Source organism: Bubalus bubalis, chromosome 9 (assembly GCF_019923935.1).
Source record: "Bubalus bubalis isolate 160015118507 breed Murrah chromosome 9, NDDB_SH_1, whole genome shotgun sequence".
In the NCBI taxonomy this organism is placed as follows: domain Eukaryota; kingdom Metazoa; phylum Chordata; class Mammalia; order Artiodactyla; family Bovidae; genus Bubalus; species Bubalus bubalis.
The window spans coordinates 16,215,530-16,238,860 of NC_059165.1; the positions used below are offsets into that span (position 1 = coordinate 16,215,530).

Sequence of the window (23,331 nt, forward strand, 5' to 3'; positions counted from 1 at the left end):
ATAACCTGCCCCTTAATTCCTATTAATCTTCTAAATAGGATTAATTTATGAGTGATCTATTTGGAAAAATAGATTTGCTTGAGAAAAGAGAAATGTCATTTGTAGATCTTTCTATATCTCACAGGTCTGTACTACTACAAATTTAACTACTTGGTATTTTGAATAATCCTTAGGGTGCAAGGTAATAACATATTCTCTTCTCTCTGCTTCATAGCATCTTGTATAGATCTCTTATAATAAGTTACTCCATCTTAATTAAACTCCTAAATTAAATAATGAATTACCACCATCTCTAGCACATGGTTATTTCTCCGTTTCATCATCATCATCTACTTGTAAGTTTTTTTCCTCAATTAGACTTCCTATTTCTTGATTATAAGGATTACTTCAAGTGTGTTCTCTCTCAAAGACTGCTTCAAGTGTGTTCTCTCTAACACAGTGCGGGCACATAGCAGATACTCAGAAATTGATGAACTGAACTCATTGGAAATAGGAGTTATTCTCAGATCCCTTTTAGATGTGCATTCTGACATTATTGTTGGGAATGCTTCAGGAAGAATGGCTGAATTTTCACCATTCTTTTGACTCAAGAAATATAGATAAGTAACTCAAAAAATAACGTTTTAAATTAAAAAAGCATAAAATTTAAAAATAATAAACCACAAAAAGTATTATAAACAATGTTAAAACAAGCTACACTCTGAAAAGTGATTTCTGTAGTTCATATAATTGACAAAAGAGTTGAACTGTAGTATATGAAGACCGCCCAGTAAGTAAAAGAAAAACAACCTATTAGGGAAGAGGCCAATAATAATTAGATCAGATGCTCAACTTCAGCAGTAATTAGGGAAACCAAAATTAAAACCCTGAGATTCTATACCCTTCAGAAATGACAAAAATGTCAGAGTCTGGAATATCAGTACTGTGAGATAGTAGGAATCTAGAGTAAGAAAGACTCTTGTACACTGCTGGCTGAATTGTGAATTGTGTAATTATGTTGGGATCCAGTTTGACAGTTTCCAGTAAAGGTGCAGCTGTGCATATCCAATGACTCTACAATTCTGTCCCCTCTTATTACAATCCTGTCCACCTCTAGAGAAGTTCTTGCACATGTACAAGAATTAGAGTAGCTTAATAGTAGCAATAGGGACTTCCTTGGTCCCTACAGTTGGGACCATTGGTTGGGACTCTGTGCCTCCAATGCAGGGGCTGCAAGTAATGACCTCTGGTTGAGGAACTAAGATCCCACATGAAATCATTTTAAAAATTAAGGAAAATAGTAGCAATAAATTAGAGATAACCTAAATCTACCAATAGGAGAATGGTTGTATGAATTGGAATGCTATAGAGCAATTAAAAAGATTACACTATATAGAACTATCAATACATAAAACTTCAAGATAATGCTAAGCAAAAAAATAAAACTAAAAATTAAAGCATCTGCATGTCATGCTACAATTTTATGAAGCTTAAAAAACATGCAAACAAGTATCTTATTTATGGATAAACACATATTTAATGGAAATATAGAAAAGATGCATGGGAATGATAAAAGATAATCCTATAGAGTGTTTACCTAAGGAGGAAATGGTGTAGGCAGGAGCGTATGGTGGCTTTAATTGTATCTGAAATGTTTTATTTCTTCCAGGAAATCTGAAGCAAATTTTGCATTATGTTAGGGTTTTCAAGAGAGTCAACAGACTCTGTAGGAGGTTTAAGGTATCAGGATAAGTAGGCTTTGAGAATAAAATAGAGCAGTGTACTCGCTGCCTGGCAAACGCACCAGTGTGTCAGCCCTATGTAAATTCCAATCCTGGTTAGCTTTACTAAACTTGAAAAGGGCCTGACTCCTGTCTCAGACTGAGTACCATTAGCTGTGTGATTTTTAAGGAAGGAATACTGTGGAAACCCCGGGGAATACAAAAGCATGAGTGGGACCTAAGATAATGTGAAGATTTTTGAGGACTTGATCGAGCCAGAAAAAACCAACCAACCAACCAAGGTTTAGATTTTGTACTGGAGTGGGTAGCCGTTTCCCTTCTCAGGGGATCTTCCCAACCCAGGGGTCAAACCCAGGTCTTCCACATTGCAGCCAGATTCTTTACCATTTCAGCCACCAGAGAAGCCCCAGTAAGGAAAGCAATTCTGCCCAATTCAGAGACCAGGAGCCTTTCACTGAGCAAATAATAGGCCAGTTTATTTACAGTGATCCAAGACTAACTAAATTAATGTAAGGCATATTATTATGAATATTTGGCTGTCAATATGTTGACAGTTGAATAAATTGAAGCTATATTTTTATGAAGTCAATAAAAGAACTTTCAGGAGGCCAAGAGAAAAAAAAAAATCAAAGACCTTAGCTGATCTTAGAAGGTGCACGGGAGGGCCTCTTGTAGCTTGCTGTGGGTTCCTGTCTCTCTCTGCCCTCTCTTTGTCTCTCTCTTGACATATCTTCTAGCCACACTGAAAAATTAGATGATGCATAAGTTTGGACTGATGAAGAATGAAGAGAGTGGTAGAGAAAAGCACTCTCATTTCTGTTACTTTGCTTTAAAAAAAAAAAATAAGTAAGAGTAGTCCATTTAGAGTAAGAATAATGTAGTAGAGTAGAGAAATATAAAATATCAAACATTTCATTTTAAAGAGTAGCATGTTCTCTTCAGTTTACCTAAGGGGTATACAAATTCACTTTCATTTTATGAGTTTCATGCAATAGGTAATAAACAAAGTGAAATGACTGGCTTTCTCCTTGTCCTCCCCGTCACTCTCTTCTTTCAAATCTCTTTTCCTAGACATAACCATTTGTCCACAGTTGGTGTGCAGTCATCCTGGTCCTTTTCTGTGACTTTATATGTAAAAATTTATGTGCCCATAACTAGGATAATGTATTTTTCTGAAATAGGTTATTTCCATTGAATGTCTTTTAGGGACTTCGCATGTCAGTGCATCTCAGTTCAGTTCAGTCGCTCAGTTGTGTCCAACTCTTTGCGACCCCATGAATTGCAGCACGCCAGGCCTCCCTGCCCATCACCAACTCCCGGAGTTCACTCAAATTCATGTCCATCGAGTCAGTGATGCCATCCAGCCATCTCATCCTCTGGCGTCCCCTTCTCCTCCTGCCCCCAATCCCTCTCAGCATCAGAGTCTTTTCCAATGAGTCAACTCTTTGCATGAGGTGACCAAAGTACTGGAGTTTCAGCTTTAGCATCATTGCATTGAGATAGCATTAAAAAAAAAAAATTAGCTACATAATGTTCCTTAGTATAGTTAACCCATTATTTAACACTTCAGCTCTTCATGGCCTATTGCAAAGTTTCTGGTTTTTTACTACTACAAAAAATTCTGCAGTGAATATTCTAGTACATCCATCATTACCACAAAGGGCAAATGTGATTTAATGAATGACAAGATCAGGAACTACAGTAACATTGTCCAGAATTTTCTTTTCTCATCTTTGTTATTTTTCTTGGGTGGCCTCATTTTCAGACAACCTTACTTGGTGTCAACCAGCAGTTCCACACTTAGCTTCTATTGACTTTATAGCCTCTCTGTCAATATCAGCAGAAGTGCAGGGGCTGGCTCTTGCTTCAGCAGCTTGGGTCCTGTGTCCATTCTTGACCCTGTCACTGTAGTTCTGTGGATAATTTATACCCTTCAGTCAAGCCTGCGTCACGTGCCCACTTGTGGGGCTGGGTCAGCATAGTATAAACCACACGGATTGAGAGGGAGGGCGGAATGGGTGGTTTGCTAGATAAAAATCAGGATTATGATACTAGAAGGAGGAGGTATGCGTGCTGCTCAGGCAAATATGTCATTGTCACTACAAATGTCTCATAGATAGTGTTTTTTTTATATTTTTGTGAGTAGAAGATAGACTTACTAATGGTATCCAGATTTATGTCATAGGACCAGAGGATTCTTGTAAGTATCACTCCAAATCTTTGCCAGAGTAATGAAGAAACAAGTCTATTATTTTTATTTAATATTATATGTGAAAAGAAAACACATTATAGATTAAGGATCATTAATACTATGAAAGAGAGCTTGTTTTTCGGTTCAGGAAAGTGTTACTGAATGTATTGGCTAAATATTCAGTGATAATGATAGATTGTATCAATGACATGATAGGTACCTAGTCTTAAAACACATTTGTTAATACTCTATTATTTGCCAACCCTAGGACACGACTGAGCGACTTTACTTTCACTTTTCACTTTCATGCATTGGAGAAGGAAATGGCAACCCACTCCAGTGTTCTTGCCTGGAGAATCCCAGGGACGGGGGAGCCTGGTGGGCTGCCGTCTATGGGGTCGCACAGAGTCGGACACGACTGAAGCGACTTAGCAGCAGCAGCAGTGCAGGTTCTATATTTTATTTATTCATTTATTAGACAATGTTTATTAAATTCTGCTATGGACTGGTCACCATGCCAGGGTCTGGGAATAAAATACCGACTACAACAAGTTCCCTGCTCTGGGGTTTCTTTCATTCTTGTTAGGGGCCACACACTATCAATAAGTAAATAAACAAGACAATTCCAGGTTGTGATTTACCATGAAGGAAATATAAAGAACGTGAGATGAAAAGTAACTGGGGAAGGTCATTTCAGATAAGGTGGTAAAGGAAGCCTTCCCTGAAGAGACAACATTTGAAGTGCAACCTGAGGGCTGAGAATGAACCCCAAATTCTAGACCTATGTTATGCAATATGGTAGCCACTAGCCATGTATTAGCCATTGTGTATGCAAATATAGCTAGCTCAGATTAAAATGTACTATAAATGTAAAATAGACTTTAGCTCCCCAAGGCTAGTACAGAAATTGTAATTAATTTTATATTGATTGTAGGTTGAAATGATATTATTTTAGATATATTAGGATAAACATTATTCAAATTCAGTTTACATGGTACTTTTCCCTTTTATAATATGATTAAAATGTTTAAAATTACATATGTGACTCAGTTTATCTTTCTGTTGAACAGTCCTGGTCTACTTGCTATTATTGATATGCATGTTTTCATCTTTTTGTTCTCGCTAATGGCAGTTGAATTTATGGAGTAGACTCTCCTCCAAGGATCTAAGTCCATAATATTTATTGACTGAAATGTCCAAGTATAATAATTCAACATGTGATCAAATTTAATACAGCTCAGAGTTAAGACGTCTTGGATGGTGGGGGAAGCAGAGAACATTGCCACAGTTGCTAGAGCAGTTCTGCCATTAGTCATGTTCCTGTGGAAATGTCTGAGAACAGGATAGAGGAAGACTCTGCGTTGGAGAGGTAGGTAGAGCTAGCAGTGGAAGGTAAGGACAGCGTAGGACTGGATTTCTGTGGGAATCAGCGACGGCAAGCCACAAAGCTCTATTTCCATTCTCCACCTGGTGAAGAAGATTCTATTGTGTTCTGTGGAATTGCCACTTCTTGCATATTAAAGTCAGAGTTTGATCCTATACTGTTTGCACTGATGAAATGTTAGTGAAACTCTTTTTATATCTCTGTCAGAGCGATGTTGGCGAGTTCACACACATTTAATAACATTACATGAATTCATTGCCGAGAGTAAGCAGGGTCGTTTTTCTCTGAGCCATGCTGTTATTCAAATTTCCATTTGTGGTTTGTGCCATAGGGAAGAAGTTGATGATTTTGAAAACGCACGTCTGATTTAGCAGGGGAAAATTTTCAATTTTAGTTTGTAAACATTTGAGACCCCCAAATGTGATGTTTGTTATGTAATCTAACAGTTTGCAGGGGGAAACTCTATCCCTACTGGTTTCAGAGAGAGTTGAGTCATATCCTGTGAATGTGAAGCAACGGTATTTAAACATCACGGGTTCCTCTTACTTTCATTCTAAGTCGCTGCTGTTCAGAGCAGCAAGTGTTCTCTGCAAAGAGGCTGCTACTAGCCCTGAGAGGAGTACAGCCTCTCTTGCTGGGATTCAGTAACGAAAGCCAAGTCTGAAGATGCAGTTCTGTCACTGGAGTGAAAGATGTTTTGTTTATTTCTAATCAACTATGCTGTATAGCTGCAAGCTGAAAGGTGCCTGTAATTTGCCAGTTATCTATAATAAGGTAAGTGTTATATTTTGATTTATTCAGTGTATTGTGGCAGCCTTGAATTAATGTGGCTGTTATAGTATGTGATCATGCCTCAGAAAATGCCTTCTCACAGGATCTTAAAGGTGGCTTGGAGATTCTTGTGCAAATAATTTTGAATTTATGATACAGCCCATTTGTGAGATACTTAATAGATTGATATTGCTTGCATGATAGTTTTTAATGATCAATATAGTGCCTGAAATGTGAAAACATTGTAGTAGCTTTGTATTGTTTTTAAGGATTAAGTAGTACCAGAATCATTGTTTTTCTTCTTGCTACCCTGTCATCTTGGTTAAAGGTAAAATGTAAATGCATAAAATTCCTATGATTATATTTGGATTTTATTCAAAATAATGATAGCTCAGTAACTGTATTTCTCCATTACAAAAAAAGTGGTCTTAGTGATTTTTAGGAAGTTGAAAAGTAGTGTCTCTTGCTTTGACTTCTTATTTAAGTGAAAGGCCATCGTTTTTAAACTTCTCATCCGTTTGTTTCGAATTGTATATGAGTTTATTATCATAAGTCTGTCTCCTGAGCTGTTGTTGGAGACACTCATATATACATTGTATGGATGGAGAAATCTGTGGATTAGAGAAGTGGACAAGAGGTTTGCTTTTGAAATTCTTGAAGATGGCTGAGGAAGGTGGGAATGGAAAACAGGAATGTTGTCTTGGTTTTTTATTGATTAAAGAAATGGTATCAAATCAGAGCTAAGGTGTATCTGGTATCATATCACTCTGGATAGTCATATTTAAGGCATTTGAATTCTTCTGAAGTAGAAAAGGTTAATTTGATTGTGAGAGCTACAGCTGTGAATTTGTGAGATGTTGATGAAGGGATTTTCTATCTTTAGTGACAGTTGGCATTAGAATACTTTTTCTTCTTAACTGACCCACTGTCATGCTTAGAGATTATTTCATTTCTATTCAAAATCATGCCCACTACAAAATTGCTAGACTCTAACTACAACTTGGAGGTTATTTTCCATTAGATATATACATTTAATAACTCATGTTTTGCAAAGGCTGAAGTGAAGGCATGAAATTTTCCTCTTCTGTGAAGGGGAAATTAAATTTAGTTTAGCTTCTAACTATTTAAAAGCAGTATTCTGAATTAGAAAAGGAAAACTTCAAAGAAAATGACTTAGCAGTCTGTGACTCTTGGAGACCTTGCATAGTGAAAAGGCACATATCCCAAAATATGAGAACGCAAGAGGTTATAAATAGAACAGCCTGATGTTTGATATATAGAAAACTCTGCTTTTATGCCTGGACAAGGGTGGAGCTGTTCTGTTAAGTATTCTCCTTGAGACTGTTTCCTTATGCTATATGTGAATTAGGAAATGTCAATAAAGCGATAGAATGTAATAATCTACATCAAGACAAAAGCGTATCTTATTACAATTGACACTGTTTCTGATTCTTAAATCTGGATTATAATGCCCATCCAAACTGTTATTGTGAATGAAAACTCAGGCTGATGAAATGCTGTAAAACTCAAGTTTTGATAATATGCTCTGTTACAAATGTAGACTTAATTTTAATGACACTGTACAGCCAACTGGTAATTACCTGATTAGATTGCTTCTCCTCCTTCCTCTCTGTTTCCCTCATCCTTTGGCTGTTTTCCTGCTCCTTTGCACATCCAAGAGGAGTGTGGGTAATGGGCAGAGAGACAGGAGGAAAGTGAATAGACCAAACAGGGTACCGTCTCTATTTCTCACCTCTCGTAATGGTTCTGGTGTGGAGCGAGGTCAGAAAGAGGTTAGATTTAATGGCAAAAATAAGTCTTTTAGATTTCAATTATTTAGGAAATTCCTTGACCTTTGAGACAAAAAATAATTGGGAGCATGGTTGGGACAAATTTATCTACCTTACAGAATTATTGCAAAGAGGTAGTATCACATCTGTTGTATAATTTTAACTATAATGTTTTATATATGTTTCTGTGGAATTGTTTTTGTGTCTTCTTGAAGGAAAAGCACTGACAAGATATCAGAGATACTCAGAATTCCACTCTGGATTCAGACCATTTATTTTCAGAAGTGAGGGTCTCCTTTTTCTCTTATTTTGTAAACTATTTTACTTGTGAATTTCTAGCTTATATGAAAATAGTATGCAAAGGTAAGCTCCAAAAATAAAAATAAAAACCTAATTTTACCTAAGCCTCAGTGCCGTTGGAAAATTTCAAATAGCTAAAGAAAACTCATCCTCACTCAAAAGATACTTACCAAGTGGCAATTACATCTTATCTTTAATCTAAAATCAACACCCAGTTAGGGGCTACATTAGCAGAAGCACATAACATAAAATTTTAAATATTTTTCTTTATAAGTAAAGCTTTGTCTGAAGGGTTCAGGGTGAGAAACTACAGAGTAGGAAGAAATTATTTTATAGAGTACTTTTTCTGACTCCTGAAAACTAAATCTTTCTGGGTTATGCTTTACATCTTAGAGTCTCTAGTGAATCCTACTGGATAGCAAAAGGAGCACATTCACTGGGAAAAATAAATAGTGGTCGCTCTCCTTCCTACTTCTGAAAATCTGTTATGAGGGTCACATCTACTTCTGAAAATCACATGAGACTTTGTGAGAAAGCACTTGTGAACTCGACAGAGCTTGTAAATATCACTATCACCGAATAAGATATACAGAATTATATAGATATTTGAAGGTGAACTTAGATGTGTTTATCTTCTTACTTCAGAAAGAAGGGAATTAGGTCCAGAATGCTTAAGGAAAGTGCCTAACTTCGCTCAACTAGTACCTAAACCTGGATCTTTTTATCTCCTCAGTTAGCTAGAAATTGATCACAAGATTAGCTGTTTCCTGCTGTTAAGAGTGTTTCTGGGTTTTTATAAAGATAAATACTATTTGCAGCATTGGTGCACATCCTTATAGGAAACTATATCCTTGCAGAGTGTTTCACAGAAAACATATTGCCCTGTCTACAAGTTTTGTGGGCTGAGAATTCTCGTTGGCTCTAGTTTAACGGAGCACAAATTTGTGGAGTGAAAATCAAACTACAGCATCTGACTCTTGTGATCTCTTAGCGATTGCCACAGTAAAAGTGTCCAGGCTCTTCTCTGGAGAGTTGAATCATAAAAGTAAACATGTGAAATGAATGGGGGCTTGATTTTGTAGCTTTTAAAACTGCAGATAGTATGGTAGATTGTTCTGATGCTTGTTGAAAGTGGCTAGTAAAAAAGAGATTCTTCCAAAGGTTACCCTTAAAAAGAGATTAGGAAAATTAAAAAGAACAAATTAACTTCCATTCATTTCTGTTAGAATTGATCTGGCTCTTTTACATTTATGGAACACTATTTTTCAGAGAGATGAGATGGGAGAACAATGACTTTTCATAATTATAAAAGTTAATGACATATATCCTATGATGCTAATGAACAAATTAGAGTCATAAAGAAAAAAATTTTTAAAGCCTCTTAACACTAAAATTAGAAGACAGGTTAATTAAAAGGTTTCTTGTGTTGGTGGTATTAATAAGGTTTATATCTAATTCCTAAGAATTTAAAATAGGGTAACCATTTCCTTTAATAAAAAATGTGCCTCTCGTGAAAAGTATATACTATAATCTTCATTTCCTGTGTTCTAATTTATACCTTCAATAAATAAGTGGAATTTAACATCATGCAATCTTACGAACAGATCCTAGGTCTGCTTTGTAATAAAATTCAAGTGTACCTTGATTCCAAGAACTGCATAAATCTATAACTGGTAGGAGATAAAGGAAAACTGATTTGAAAAGACCTTGATGCTGGAAAAGATTGAAGGCAGGAGGAGAAGGGGACGACAGAGGATGAGATGGTTGCGTGGCATCACTGACTCAATGGACATGAGTTTGAGTGAACTCCAAGGAGTTGGTGATGGACAGGGAGGCCTGGCGTGTTGCAATCCATGGGGTCACAAAGAGTCGGACACAACTGAGCAACTGAACTGAACTGATGAAATGAATAGTTTGAAAACTTCACTAAACATAAGGGTGGTGAGATTGTGTGTGATCTGAGGGACAGAGCTCTGGGCTGTAGGGTGGGTAGTGGGAGAAGCAGTATTTTTTTGTACCCTTGATACCTCCTGTGGTTTTGGAACTGACAAGGAAGCCCGTGTCTTCTTTTGATTTTGTTTTCTTATCTACAAAGTTGACAACACATGTCCATGCTAGATGACAGTCCCACACACCCTATAGGTACTTTGTAAATACTGGTTACTCACCCTATGAATATCAAGGTGGGTGAAGCACTTTCAGGTCAATCCCAGAGTCCATAGAGGTACCAGTGTCGTTAAGTACCAAGTGCTGGGCTTAGTTGCTCGGTCATGTCTGATTCTTTGTGACCCAGTGGAGATTCCCAGGCTCCTCTGTCCTTGGGGATTCTCCAGGTAAGAATTCTGGAGTGGGTTTCCATGTCCTCTTTCAGGGGGTCTTTCCAACCCAGGGATCAAATCCAGGTCTCCCACACTGCAGGCAGATTCTTTACCATCTGAGCTATCAGGGAAACCCATGATTACTAGAGTGGGTAGTCTATCCATTCTCCAGGGGATCTTCTTGACCCAGGAATTGAACCAGGGTCTCCTGCATTACAGGTGGATTCTTTACCAGCTGTGCTACCAGGGAAGACTGTATGTGCCAAGGTTGGTAATGAATACCCCCTTGAGAGATACCCAAGTAGAAAAGCTTCAGAGATGATTTATTGGGTTTTAATTCCATCTTAATTCATTGAGGTACTCAAATTAGTCACTTTGTCTCCCTTTACTTGAGTCATTTCACTAGTGGGATGGATTAGTAATATTCCTTCATGGCAATTTACTGCATACCCAAATGTAACAAAACAAATTTCAAATTCTGCTCTCCACAAGTGTTTCTAAGATGAAAATAGCAATAATGGCTAACAAGTCAGTCAGTCTCTATAATATATTTTAATGAACTGTCTTAATTTATTTCTTAAAAGTACCTTATGGGATTTGGGCACTATTATTATTGTTCCCTTTCACAGGTGAAGAAACTGAAATATAAATTAGGTGACTTATCCCAACAATCACCCAAATGGTATTATAATGATCAGAGTTGAACCTAGGCAGTCAGGCTTCAGAGCCAAGATTCTTTATGTTCTGTGCTGCCTCCAGTTAGATTAGCTTGATCCCAGTAATATGAAGTGACTGCTATAAAGTACTACAGAAAGGAAAAGAAATCTTTTAAATGTTACGACATTTAATTATTTTGATGACTCCAGCATTCTCACTTGTGGTGAAACCCAGGCCTTTATGAATCAGAAATAAACTGAAGTTATTTGGGAATTCATAGAGAATGAGGCTAGTAATAATGCAAAATGCATTGGGAATGAACAGACATAACCAGTCCTTCTAGGGAATCTAGTCTTGGGTGCTGTGAAAAGATTTCATATTTTTGAGAGAGAAACAACTTTTAATGCACACATTGTCAGCAGTCCTAGGAAAGCTTCTGGAAATTTGTGTGTTTTAAGGGAGAATTAATGTCATGTCCCCTTTTCTTTGTCAACTCTAAGAATTCCTGATAAAAGTCATTTGTGGGAAGGAGCATATTGAGTGAATAGTAGAAGGATTTTAGGTCCATTATGTGACTACATCCATTTTGATCTGCCTTCTCCAAAGATTCCACAAATTATGCTTGAAATTCTTGGGTAATTTTCTTTTTTAAAAAACTTATTTTTAATTGAAGGATAATAACTTTACAATATTGCATTGGTTTCTGCCATACATCACTGTGAATCAGTCATAGGTACACAGGTGGCCCCTCCCTCTTGAACCTCCTTCCCACCTCCGGGCCCTTCCCACCCATCTAGGTTGCAACAGAGCCCTGGTTTGGGTTCCCTGAGTCATACAGCAAATTCCCACTGGCATCTGTTTTACATATGGTAGTGTATATGTTTCCATGCTACTCTTTGTGTTCATCCCACCCTTTCCTCTCCCAACCCCGTGTCCATAAGACTGTTCTCTATGTCTGTGTCTCCATTGCTTCCCTGCAAATAGGTTCGTCAGTACCATATTTCTAGATTCCATATATATACTTTAATATATGCTTTTGTGTTTCTCTTTCTGACTTTCTTCATCTGTATGATAGGTTCTAGTTCATCCACCTCATGAGAACTGCCTCATATGTGTTCCATTTTATGGCTGAGTAATAGTCCATTGTCTGTATGTACCGCAGCTTCTTTATCCATTCATCTGTCAATGGGCATCCAGGTTGCTTCCATGTCCTAGCTATTGCAAATAGTGCTGCAGTGAACATTAGGGTACCTGTGTCTTTTTCAATTTTGGTTTCCTCAGGGTACATGCCTAGTAGTGGGATTTCTGGGTTGTATGGTAGTTTTATTCCTAGTTTGTAAAGGACTCTCCATACTGTCTTCCGTAATGGCTCTATCACTTTACATTCTCTTGGGTAATTTTCAAACCCTTGTGTTTCCTTAAGTCTCAAAGACAAGAACTTGCTTCAGGATGTTTTGTACCCTCAGTGCTCGCACAGTGCTTAGCACACTATGAACCTTCAGGAAGGATGCCTAGCAAGTTGGCTGGCCAGCTGGATGGATGGATGGATGAATGGATAACAGTGGGAATGAACGGGCACATCCACATCTGCTCCAAGTCATGACTCACGTACCTAGACTGAATTGGGATCAGCCTATTACTGAACTTGTGAGTGCAAGGGAATGAAATGTGAAATGTAAAAGCATTTAGTTCAGTTCATCTCATACTTCATCATCTGATGGTTTTCAATATAAAACTGACATATCTAGAAATCATTTCTTGCCACAAGCTTTTCCCACTGCATCATGTTAGAGATTCTTTAATTACACTATGGAACCATAGTTGGTTTACTTCCTTAATTCAAAAGCTAAATTGATACAGATATATACATACATAATTGACAAGTGTTATACATGTGCATAGAGAGAAATAATAAAATTAAAAGGTCAAAATAAATGTGAACAGCCAAATTAATGGGAATTGTCAGAATTTGACTATTTTAAAATTTATTGTGGAAGGCAATAAAAATTTCAGAAGAAACAATTGAAGCAGCATTTCAAAGGAAAGAAAGGTATTTTTTAAAATAATTTTAAAATATAGACTTCTTTCAGTCTTAGAACTGAAACTTGGTTTTTCCACAAAATTTCATTAGAGAGCTCAAATAAAAGGTCAGGTAACCCAGGTTTGTTTGGCATAATCAGTCAATTTTAAAGGATTGTTTCCAAAATGAGAATGGTGACTAAGGGCTTGGGTTAGGAAATGCTGCAGATTTTGAGAAAAGGTATTAAGGTCATTATTGTTTCAAGTTTTCCAGTGGGGAAAACACAGAGAAAACATTCCTGTAAAAGCATCTGTTCAAAAATAAAATATATACAAGTTTTAGACAATAGGAACAACTCTATTGCAAAAATTACACATTTATCCTTGACCCAAAGCAGTCATTAAAAACAAAACATTAAAAAAAAAGAAAAAAATCCCAATCAGCAAGAAATTATTGGATAAATATTCTTTTCCCTGGTCTTAAACACCATAGCGCATGTTCACTATTCAAAGATGTTCTAATTTTTTGTGTCCAGATGTCTGGTGTTATTTGAATTTCATTTGAGTCCTGTGGCTCACTGTTTTCTCAAGAAAACCATCTTGCTTACAAATAGAATGTTCCGTGTCAGCAGTCAGTGGCGAGGGTTACCCTGCTCAACAGTGGACTGCCTTTTACATCACAGAGTCTGGCCCTCGGTTTCAACATTCTTCCAATGAAGGATTCACCTTGTAGCCTCGCTCACATTTTCCAAAGACTAGGAACATTTTTTAAGACAGAATTCTTGACTTGTTTTTTTTCTTATCAATTCAGTGGTTGCTATGAATATTGAAATCAATTCTGAAACAATTACTTCCAAGTTTATCTGGCCACACTGTCTAGAAAGCTTTGGCTAAGCCCATGCCTGGAGTTTGAGAAATGTTTATGCTATCGATAGAGAGACAACACACACACACACACACACACACACAATGAGGTTAATCAGTTAGATAGTTAATGAATGATGAATTAATTAGTGACTATCTCATGGTAAATGTGTACTCTAAATGTGTAAATAGCTATAAGGAATCATTAATACACCAGACATAAGAAGACTCTAGCCTTATTATCTGTTTTAAATCATTGACAAATAGCACAGAATATTAACATTCAAGAGTTTTTGAAAAGGATATTGCAGTTCCAAAGATATCCAGATTACTACCAGGAAGTCACTAATATCAACAGGGAATATGACTTCTTAGGTCATATGACTTTCAAGAGACAGTATTAAGGTGGTTATTGTTCAACCTTTCCAAGGGAGTAAAAAATAGAAAATTTTCCTGTAAAAATATTTGAACAAGCGAAACTAAATAGGGTAAAAAATATATGGAAATTTGAGACGAGGGAAGCAAATGTTTTAGAAAAATAGTTTTGTTCATGGGTCCTACATGGTGATGCAGAGAGTAGAGGTCCCATATGAGTGATTTTTATATAACAGACACGAATATGACTTTTTAAGAAATCCACTAATGTCTTAAAGGGCTTCCCTTGTGGTTCAGCTGGTAAAGAATCTGCCTGCAATGTGGAAGACCTGGGTTCCATCCCTGGGTTGGGAAGATCCCCTGGAGAAGGGAAAGGCTACCCACTCAGTATTCTGGCCTGGAGAATTCCATCGCAAAGAGTAGGACTCGACTGAGTGACTTTCACATGTACATGTACAATGTCTTAAAACTATTATTTGCTACATTAAAATACATATCTAATTGTACTCAGAGATCTTCCTCATCATGTCTGTTATTTTTTGTATGTTTTCATGAAAGACTGCTATTGCATTTTACTATTTTAATTGAAGTTTTTTTTTTAAACAAAAATTAATGTCAAAGTTAATGAAAAGCTAAATAGCAGTTTTATCTAAAAAGTACAATATTATTTTATTTAATAAGTAAAATAAGTTCAACATAGCGTGCCAGTGGTAAAATTTCTGGTTTCTTCCTTTACCTGAGCAGCATGTGATTCATATTGACAGCTTCTGGAATTAGAAGGTGCCTTAAGATAGACTAGCTCAACTCCTTATATTTTCAAATGAAGAATATTCTGACACGAGTAAATTAAATGACTTTTCCGAGATTATATACACCCAACTCACAACAGAGTCAAGCTGAACCTGGGGTTCTCACATGCAACAATGCAGTCTTTTTACTCTCTTAGTCACTGAGAGCATCATTTTCTGAACTTAGTATTCAAATGCTGCATTGGATTTTCTCTTCATCTTTAAGTTGCTCAGTTGCGTCTGACTCTTTGCAACCCCATGGACTATACAGTCCATGAAATTTTCCAGGCCGGAATACTGGAGTGGGTAGTCGTTCCCTTCTCCAGGGGATCTTCCCCAACCCAGGGATCAAACCCAGGTCTCCTGCATTGCAGGCAGGTTCTTTACCAGCTGAGCCACAAAGGGAAGCCCAAGAATACTGGAGTGGGTAGCCTATCCCTTTTCCAGTAGATCTTCCTGACCCAGGAATCAAACTGGGTCTCCTGCATTGCAGGTGGATTCTTTACCAACTGAGCTATGAGGGAAGCCCTTTCACTTCATACTAAAATTTTAGTTGTGCACAGCATAAATCAACTTAAGTTTGCCCCAATTTCCTTTCAGCCATATACATTTTTTACCATATATTTGGAAGGGCATTTTTTTTTTTTAACCCACAATTTCTCCGTAGAAACTTTTCCTAACACCTGTACACTTACTTTTGTTCTATGCACTTGGCCATGAATATGCACTTGTAATTACAGAAGTGGGCCCACATTTAACCACTCTTACAGATCTAAAACTGGTTAGATTTTCCACCCCCTCCAACTTTCCAGAACCTCAACACAAACTCTTACATCAAACTGACAGAAAACTCCATAAACGGGAATTATTGTATTAGGAAACAACACACACATCACTTCAAATCATTCAACCAAATAAATGGGAACAATTATTGAACAATGCTCCGTACTAATAACTATTCTTTTGTCATCAAAGTAATGATGAGCTGCAAGTTCCCAGCCCCATTGCCTCTCTGCGTGGCTCCTGCAGAAGCTGGGCGGCCACACCCAGGCGGAGGCGGTCAAGGCACAGGGTGCTCTACCTCTCCAGGTGGAAGATTCTCTTAGGAGATGGCCCAGGTAAAGGCGGCAGCAGATAATCTGGTCCACTGTCTGTCTTTTAGATATGAACCAGCAAAGTCTGTGCTTGATTGGGATTCTTATTTGCAGCTGCAGTGGCGAGTGAGGAAGCGACTTTTTCCAGCATATTCTTCAAAACGCTAGTTCTATGAAATCAGCATTCCGTAATCAAGTAACTGGGAAAACGGCAGATTGTTTTCCGCCTCTGAATATTCACACTGGAGGCAAAAAAAAAAAAAGCATCAAAAGCTTGAAAACTGGGGATGGTGGTTGTTTAATATTCCTTAACCCAATATTTCCCAAATAAATCCATTTTCAAAATATGACCTATTAACATTATGAAACACACTTGGGAAACACAAAATAGACATTTTTCTCACTGACTGTATGTCCTGGAAAGGGTGGTTTTGGAAATGTCAATTTACTGTTCCCTCGGGGGTCTCTGTCCCTGTTTTTGTTTGTCAGTTGCTAAGTCTTGTCTGACTCTTTGCAACCCCATGGACTGCAGCACACCAGGCCTGCCTGTCCATCACCAACTCCCAGAGCTTGCTCAAACTCATGTCCATTGAGTCGGTGGTACCATCCAACCATATCATCCTCTGTCATCCCCTTCTCCTCCTGCCTTCAATCTTTCCCAGCATTAAGGTCTTTTCCAATGAGTCGGTTCTTTGCATCAAGTGGCATCAGTCCTTCCAATGAATACTCAGGGTTGATTTCCCTTGGGATTGACTGGTTTGATCTCCTTGCTGTCCGAGGGACTCTAAGAGTCTTCTCTAGCACTACAGTTTGGCGCTCAGCCTTCTTTGTGGTCCAGTTCTCACATCTGTACATGATTATTGAAAAAGCCATAGCTTTGACTATACAGACCTCTGTCAGCAAAGTAATTTCTCTGCTTTTTAATATGCTGTCTAGATTTGTCATAATTTTTCTTCCAGGGAACAAGTTTCTTCTAATTTTATGGCTGCAGTCACTATCTGCAGTGATTTCAGAGCCCAGGAAAATAAAATCTGTCACCGTTTCCACTTTTTCCCCATCTATTTGCCATGAAGTGAAGGAATTGGATGACAGCCTCTCATAACATGAGCTCAAGACGGAACGTAAGAATAATTTTGACTTTGAGATTTTTAACTTCGTTCAATAATGCCCAAGGTGCTGTTTCTCTGAGCGGGTTTGATGATGAAAGGACAGAGGCTCAGGGCAGAGAGTAATAAACCGCTGAAGTGGGAGATGGAGAAAGTTTCACAGAAATGCCCCTTTAGGCTACATTGAGCAGGGTGTATTGATGTTTTCCAGGTGGATAAGAGCATAGGTGTAGAGGCACCACTCAACATAAGAGTTCAGGAAACCGTTGTTGTTTTAAAAGTGTCTTTGAAGTCTGAGGTGGAAAGGGGTGTGGCTGACGAGGCAGGCCAACCCGAATCCACTCCTTGAATTCTTTTGCTGCTGCGCTGAGAAGCTTGGCAACCAAGCCTCAGCAGCAGAGAGCAGTTGAACCGGGAGGCTGGATGAAGAGAAAACGAAAGCAGGGAGGAAACTGAGAGTCTGTTGCCTCTTGGTCAAAGAATACCTTCAGCAAGTGCCACCATGTGGGCTTGACCCCTCCTCTGCCCAAGGATAAGAGAGAATTAAGAGGCTCACTGGTGTGGGGCGTGGTGGGCTTCCTGAGAAGCTCAGCTGTATAGGATAGCTGGGCCGGTGAGCTGTGATGTGACCTGAGGGTATTATGATGAACTATAACAAGGAGCAGAAAGGGCAGGTGGCACCAGGCTTGAGAGAGGCTTCCTAATACATCCCATGGAAATAGGTGGAGAGTAGACAGGCTCGGAGCTGGAAGACCTGGGTTCAAATCTAGTCCTCCCCATGTGGTAGGTGACTTTGAGAACACTGTTTGACATCTCTGGGTTTGAGTTTCCTCCTCCAAAAATGAGAATGAAAATACCTTATTTGGAACAAGCTAGTGTAGGTCAGGAGAAGGCAATGGCACCCCACTCCAGTACTCTTGCCTGGAAAATCCCATGGACAGAGGAGCCTGGTAGGCTGCAGTCCATGGGGTTGCTAAGAGTCTGACATGACTGAGCGACTTCACTTTCACTTTTCACTTTCATGCATTGGAGAAGGAAATGGCAACCCACTCCAGTGTTCTTGCCTGGAGAATCCCAGGGAAAGGGGAGCCTGGTGGGCTGCTGTCTGTGGGGTCGCACAGAGTCAGACATGACTGAAGCGACTTAGCAGCAGCAGCAGCAGCAGTGTAGGTCAGATATGGAGTGTAAGGTGAGCCCCCTCATGCTGCTGGTATTCCCACAATGCCCAAGGCTTTTCATATTATCATAATTCAAGCATACTCACCAGTCTAGCCATCTGTGAAGCAATCAATTCATGTGAGACTGTCTCAGGCAAAAATTGAAAAAAGCCTGTACTATGCAGGGTGAATCTGGCAGGAGAGTGATTGATTGGAATCTTGTTTACAAGCTCCTGTTTATATTTCCTCAGCCTTATGGAACTTGTTTTGTTCAGGATTTAATGAAACTAGGGTTAGGAGGATAGTCCTGTATTGCAGGACTGATGGGATGCTTCTTCGTACTGATTTTACTGGAAGAGAAGAGGAACTAGTCCAACTGTTTCTAGATGGGGTGAGGAGAATGGGGTCCACTGGTGCCTTCAGAGCCAAAGCCAGAATATGCTTAGCATCAATATACCAGCTGACCCCCAAAGACAACACAACACACACACACATACACACAGAGAGAGGGAGAGGGGAAGGGGAATTGTAACGAATAGTCTCATATTAAGTGAAAGTGAAGTCGCTCAGTCGTGCACGACTCTTTGCAACCCCGTGGACACCAGACTCCTCCGTCCATGGGATCCAGGCAAGAGTACTGGAGTGGGTTGCCATTTCCTTCTCCAGGGAACTTCCCAACCCAGAGATCGAACCCAGGTCTCCCACATTGTAGACAGACGCTTTACCGTCTGAGCCACCAGGGAAGTCAGTCTCATCTTAGAGTCCTGAGAAATCCAATCATTAAGAAACCCATATACCCGTTAAACTTTTTTACTCTAAAGAAAGACTTGTGTTTCTCATGAACCTATTAAAATGTCTCTAGCAGTTTTCTGTATAAAAATACCAGGAGAGAGTACAAATACATGAACTTTTTCACAAGTACATATTTCTTCTACCCATCCTGTTTTCTCAGAAGTTCAGCAGAGAAGCAAAATATAAAGTTCACCTTTCATAGGACTGCCAGATTTCAGTAAAAATCTAGAAAGTGTTTTATTTAAAACGGCCTCAGTTATGTGATTATAGATGCCATTCTGATTTTTAGGTCATTGACCTGTGCAGTGACCACAATCCCATAAGGTGAGACTTTCAACCTGAGGGGGCCTCAGTAGTCACATGCAGTTCACTGGTTATTTCAGTGCATTCCTCTCCATTCATTCAAGAAGGGGAAATTGTTTTTTGAGAGCCTTTGTGCCAGATACTGCGGGGACACATTTAGCAGATAAAAATGAACACAGTGTATGCCAACAAGAGGTTTTAATCACTCTCATGAGTATTGAATTATCAGCAGTACTGAGCGACATTAGATAAAGCAGACAATGATAGAATGTAATGGAAGTTAATTTAGATTATGGGTTCAGGGAAGTTGACTCTGAGAAAACGACTTTTAGGCTGAGTCAAGAGATGTGTAGATTTAATTTCGGTTTCCCATGATCTTTTTAAAATTTTCATTTTATATTGGAGTACAGTTGATTTACAGTGTTGTGTTAGTTTCAGATGTACAGCAAAGAGATTCAGTTATATGTATGTGGATATCTATTCTTTTTCACATTCTTTTCCCATTTAGCTTGTTGCAGAATATTGAGCAGAGTTCCCAGGGCTAAAAAGTAGGTCTTTGTTGGTTATCTATTTTAAATATAAAAGGGTATATATTGTCAACCCCAAACTCCAAATTTATCCCTTCCACCTTTTTCCTCTGGTGGCCATCAGTTTTTCTCAGTCTGTGAGTCTGTTTCCATTTTATAAATAATTTCATTTGTATAATGTTCTTTAGATTCTACATATAAGTAATAGCATGTGATATTTGCCTGACTTACTTCACTTAGTATGATAGTCCCCAGGTCCAACCATGTTGCTGCAAATGGCATTATTTCATTCTTTTTAGTGGCTGAGTGATATTCCATTATATATATGTGCCACATCTTTATCCGTTCACGTGTCAGTGAACATTGAGGTTGCTTCTGGGTCTTGGCTATTGTAAACAGTGCTGCAATGAACATTGGAATGCATGTATCCTTCTGAACCGTGGTTTTCTCTGGATATATGCCCAGGTATGGATCATATGGCAGCTCTGTTTTTAGTTTTTTAAGGAACTTACATACCCCATACTGTTCTCCATTTTACAATGTACATTGCCACCAACAGTGGAGGAGGGTTCCCTTTTTTCTCCACACCCTCTCCAGCATTTATTGTTTGTAGACTTTCTTATGTGGGCATCCTGATTGGTGTGATTTTTAAGTTTAGGTTTAGTGAAAACTAGGTAAGGTACCCAGCACAGTATTCATTACAAAACCTGCCCAGGAGATTCAGATCTACTCTATTTCCTTATCAGTGAGGAGATATCTCCTATCAAACCACGCTGTCCTTGGTGGTTTGGTCCTTGTTGGTGGGCTGCAATGTGCTACCATCAGTTCTGGCTTTGGAGAGTTGTAGGTAAACCCAGGGTTTTCTGTGGCCCCGCTTGGCCCCACCACCTTTCCAACTAGCCTTCATTGAGCATGTTCTCTGTGTGAATTTCTGCACAAATCTTCTTTATTCAATATTTCTCTGCACATGAGCACCCTGCCCTCTCTCTTCCCCTGCATTCCTGTCTATTCAGTTTGCCGATAGTTCTCTGTCTCCTCTACTTGAGAATAATTTCCTGGAGCCCCTGGCACCCTACAGGACTTCCCCTGAACCCAAGACATTCCCAATGAGGAATGTCAACCTGTTGTCCCTCCATCCCCCAAACCACCTCACCAGGTCATTCCCTTCCAATTAAATCCATACGTGCATGGTTACGACAAGAATGAGCTCTGTCGTCCTTCCCTAGACTTTGTGATTCTACTTCTACATTCACCCCTCGGGGAATGGGACTCTTGTGACATGAGTTCACCAAGCCACAACCCAGACCTGCCTTTCTTCTCTCTCTTAGCCACCCTTCCCTTGATGACTCAGCTCCACACATGGCCAAAACCCTGTGCGTAATTGGTGAGGTCCTGGTGGCATGAGGGGACAGTAGCAGTGCTTAGACTGGGATCAGACCACAGTGGATTCGCCCAAAGAGAAAGATACCGTCATCCTCTAGAGTGGGCTTGAAAAGGACTAGATTTAAATTAGATGTCCAAGGATCCAAGGGTAGTAATGAAGGAACTAGAGTTACTTAGGATACTGGGAGGTTTGGCGCTCCCTAAAGATATTCCCTGATATGTACTGCAGGATTGGAGTCCCTGTAGGAGGAAAAAGGACCTAGAGGAGGCTGGAGCAAGCCTTGCTGCCCAGAGTCCTCAAGGGCTGGGCGCTACAGCAGCAGAGAGCTGGCACGTCTCCAGCAGCATCTTTCCAGCACCTGTTCTCTTCTCAGGCGAGCCACACGGCTGGGATTCAGAATATCACGAGAGCAGCTGGCTGTGACTACAGACCCCAGTGGGCCTTTCGTGGCTGAGGTGTTGGCAGATGTGTGAGAAGACAGCTTAGATGCGACCAGAGCGTGCTTGGGTGTGGGTGTGAAAAAGGACAGACTCCACCTCAGAGAACAGGAAGACAGTTCCCTCCTGGCTTTGTGGTGTCTGAGGTCTGAGGTTTTAAGGCTCCTGGGACCACTTACAGGAAGGGTTAGTCTTCTGTTTTTCTGTCTGAGACAGCCCCAATAGAGAGGAACCCAGAGGCAGGGGCTGCCAAGCTGAGCACATTTGCAGAAAGGCTGCCTTTGCTGTTCTTGCTTGGGCTTCCTATTTCCAGATGCAGACAAAGACACGCACACCAGATTCTGCCCTGGCAGGTAAAGCACCTGGCTGTGTCATCAAAATGTAGCGTATTTCCTTGTATTTTATTCTGCTTATAAAAAAAATGTCTATACCTTAAAGCCTGAGTTGACTAAAGGAAGGTCCCTGTTAGCCAGTCCTTTATTGTTTAATGTGATCAACTTGGCTTCCGCGTCATGGAAGACCTCACAAAGTCAGTGAAAACTGATCTGAAGAGTGAGGAATCCATAAAAATGCTTATGCTATGCGGACTTTTAAATGATTTTTATGGTCAGTTTCTGTTATATCTGTTTCTATTCAGTGGCCTACCAAGAACATGGCAGAGCTCTCGCTATTGCGTTCATAGGTTCCATCCCACCACCCCTTTCTGAGCAATCAGAGTGGGCGATGAGAAAAATAGGACACGTTTGAGAGAAAATGGGTGACTATACAAAAGACAAGTGCATTTCTTTGGCTGTCAAAATTAGCTATGAAAATTAAGATTGAGAACATCTGTCTTTATTATGTATGTAGCACAGACTGTTCTGTTGTTTCACAGTCTTTCTGAGGGGGGGAAAAAAAAGGAAAAGAAAGGAAAATTACCTGCTAGTCTCTCACGATCCCCTAAGTCTAATTCGCTTTTGGCTATAAAAGTTATTATTGATATTAAATAATGTTATTTGCAAATATTAAAATGTTTGCAGTTATATATTAAAATGTTTGCTGTTCCATTTGCAGACCATATATTATAAAATTGGAAAAGTCATCTAAATACAGTTATCATAAATTTCAACATAGAAATGACTACCAGTGTTTGTTAGCTCAGTGTTTAAATAGGCATCAGTTCAGTTCAGTTCAGTTCAGTCACTCAGTCGTGTCCAACTCTTTGCGACCCCATGAATTGCAGCACGCCAGGCCTCCCTGTCCATCACCAACTCCCAGAGTTTACCCAAACTCATGTCCATCAAGTCAGTGATGCCATCCAGCCATCTCATCCTCTGTCGTCCCCTTCTCCTCCGGCCTTCAATCCCTCCCAGC

At 39.3% G+C, this 23,331-nt stretch overlaps 1 protein-coding gene across 13 annotated transcripts in view; it reads left to right on the forward strand.

The window, feature by feature from the left end:
- Positions 1-23,331, forward strand: part of MCTP1 (multiple C2 and transmembrane domain containing 1) — a 563,412-nt gene that overhangs the window by 186,690 nt on the left and 353,391 nt on the right. Inside the window, exon 1 of one of the 13 annotated variants that reach the window (XM_025294014.3) lies at positions 5,835-6,070. The exons of the other annotated variants lie outside the window; for them this stretch is intronic. Within the exon in view, the coding sequence (XP_025149799.1) occupies positions 6,014-6,070 (57 nt within the window). The 5' untranslated portion in view covers positions 5,835-6,013. Of the gene's footprint in view, positions 1-5,834; positions 6,071-23,331 lie in introns of those variants that run through there. 13 annotated transcript variants of the gene reach the window in all.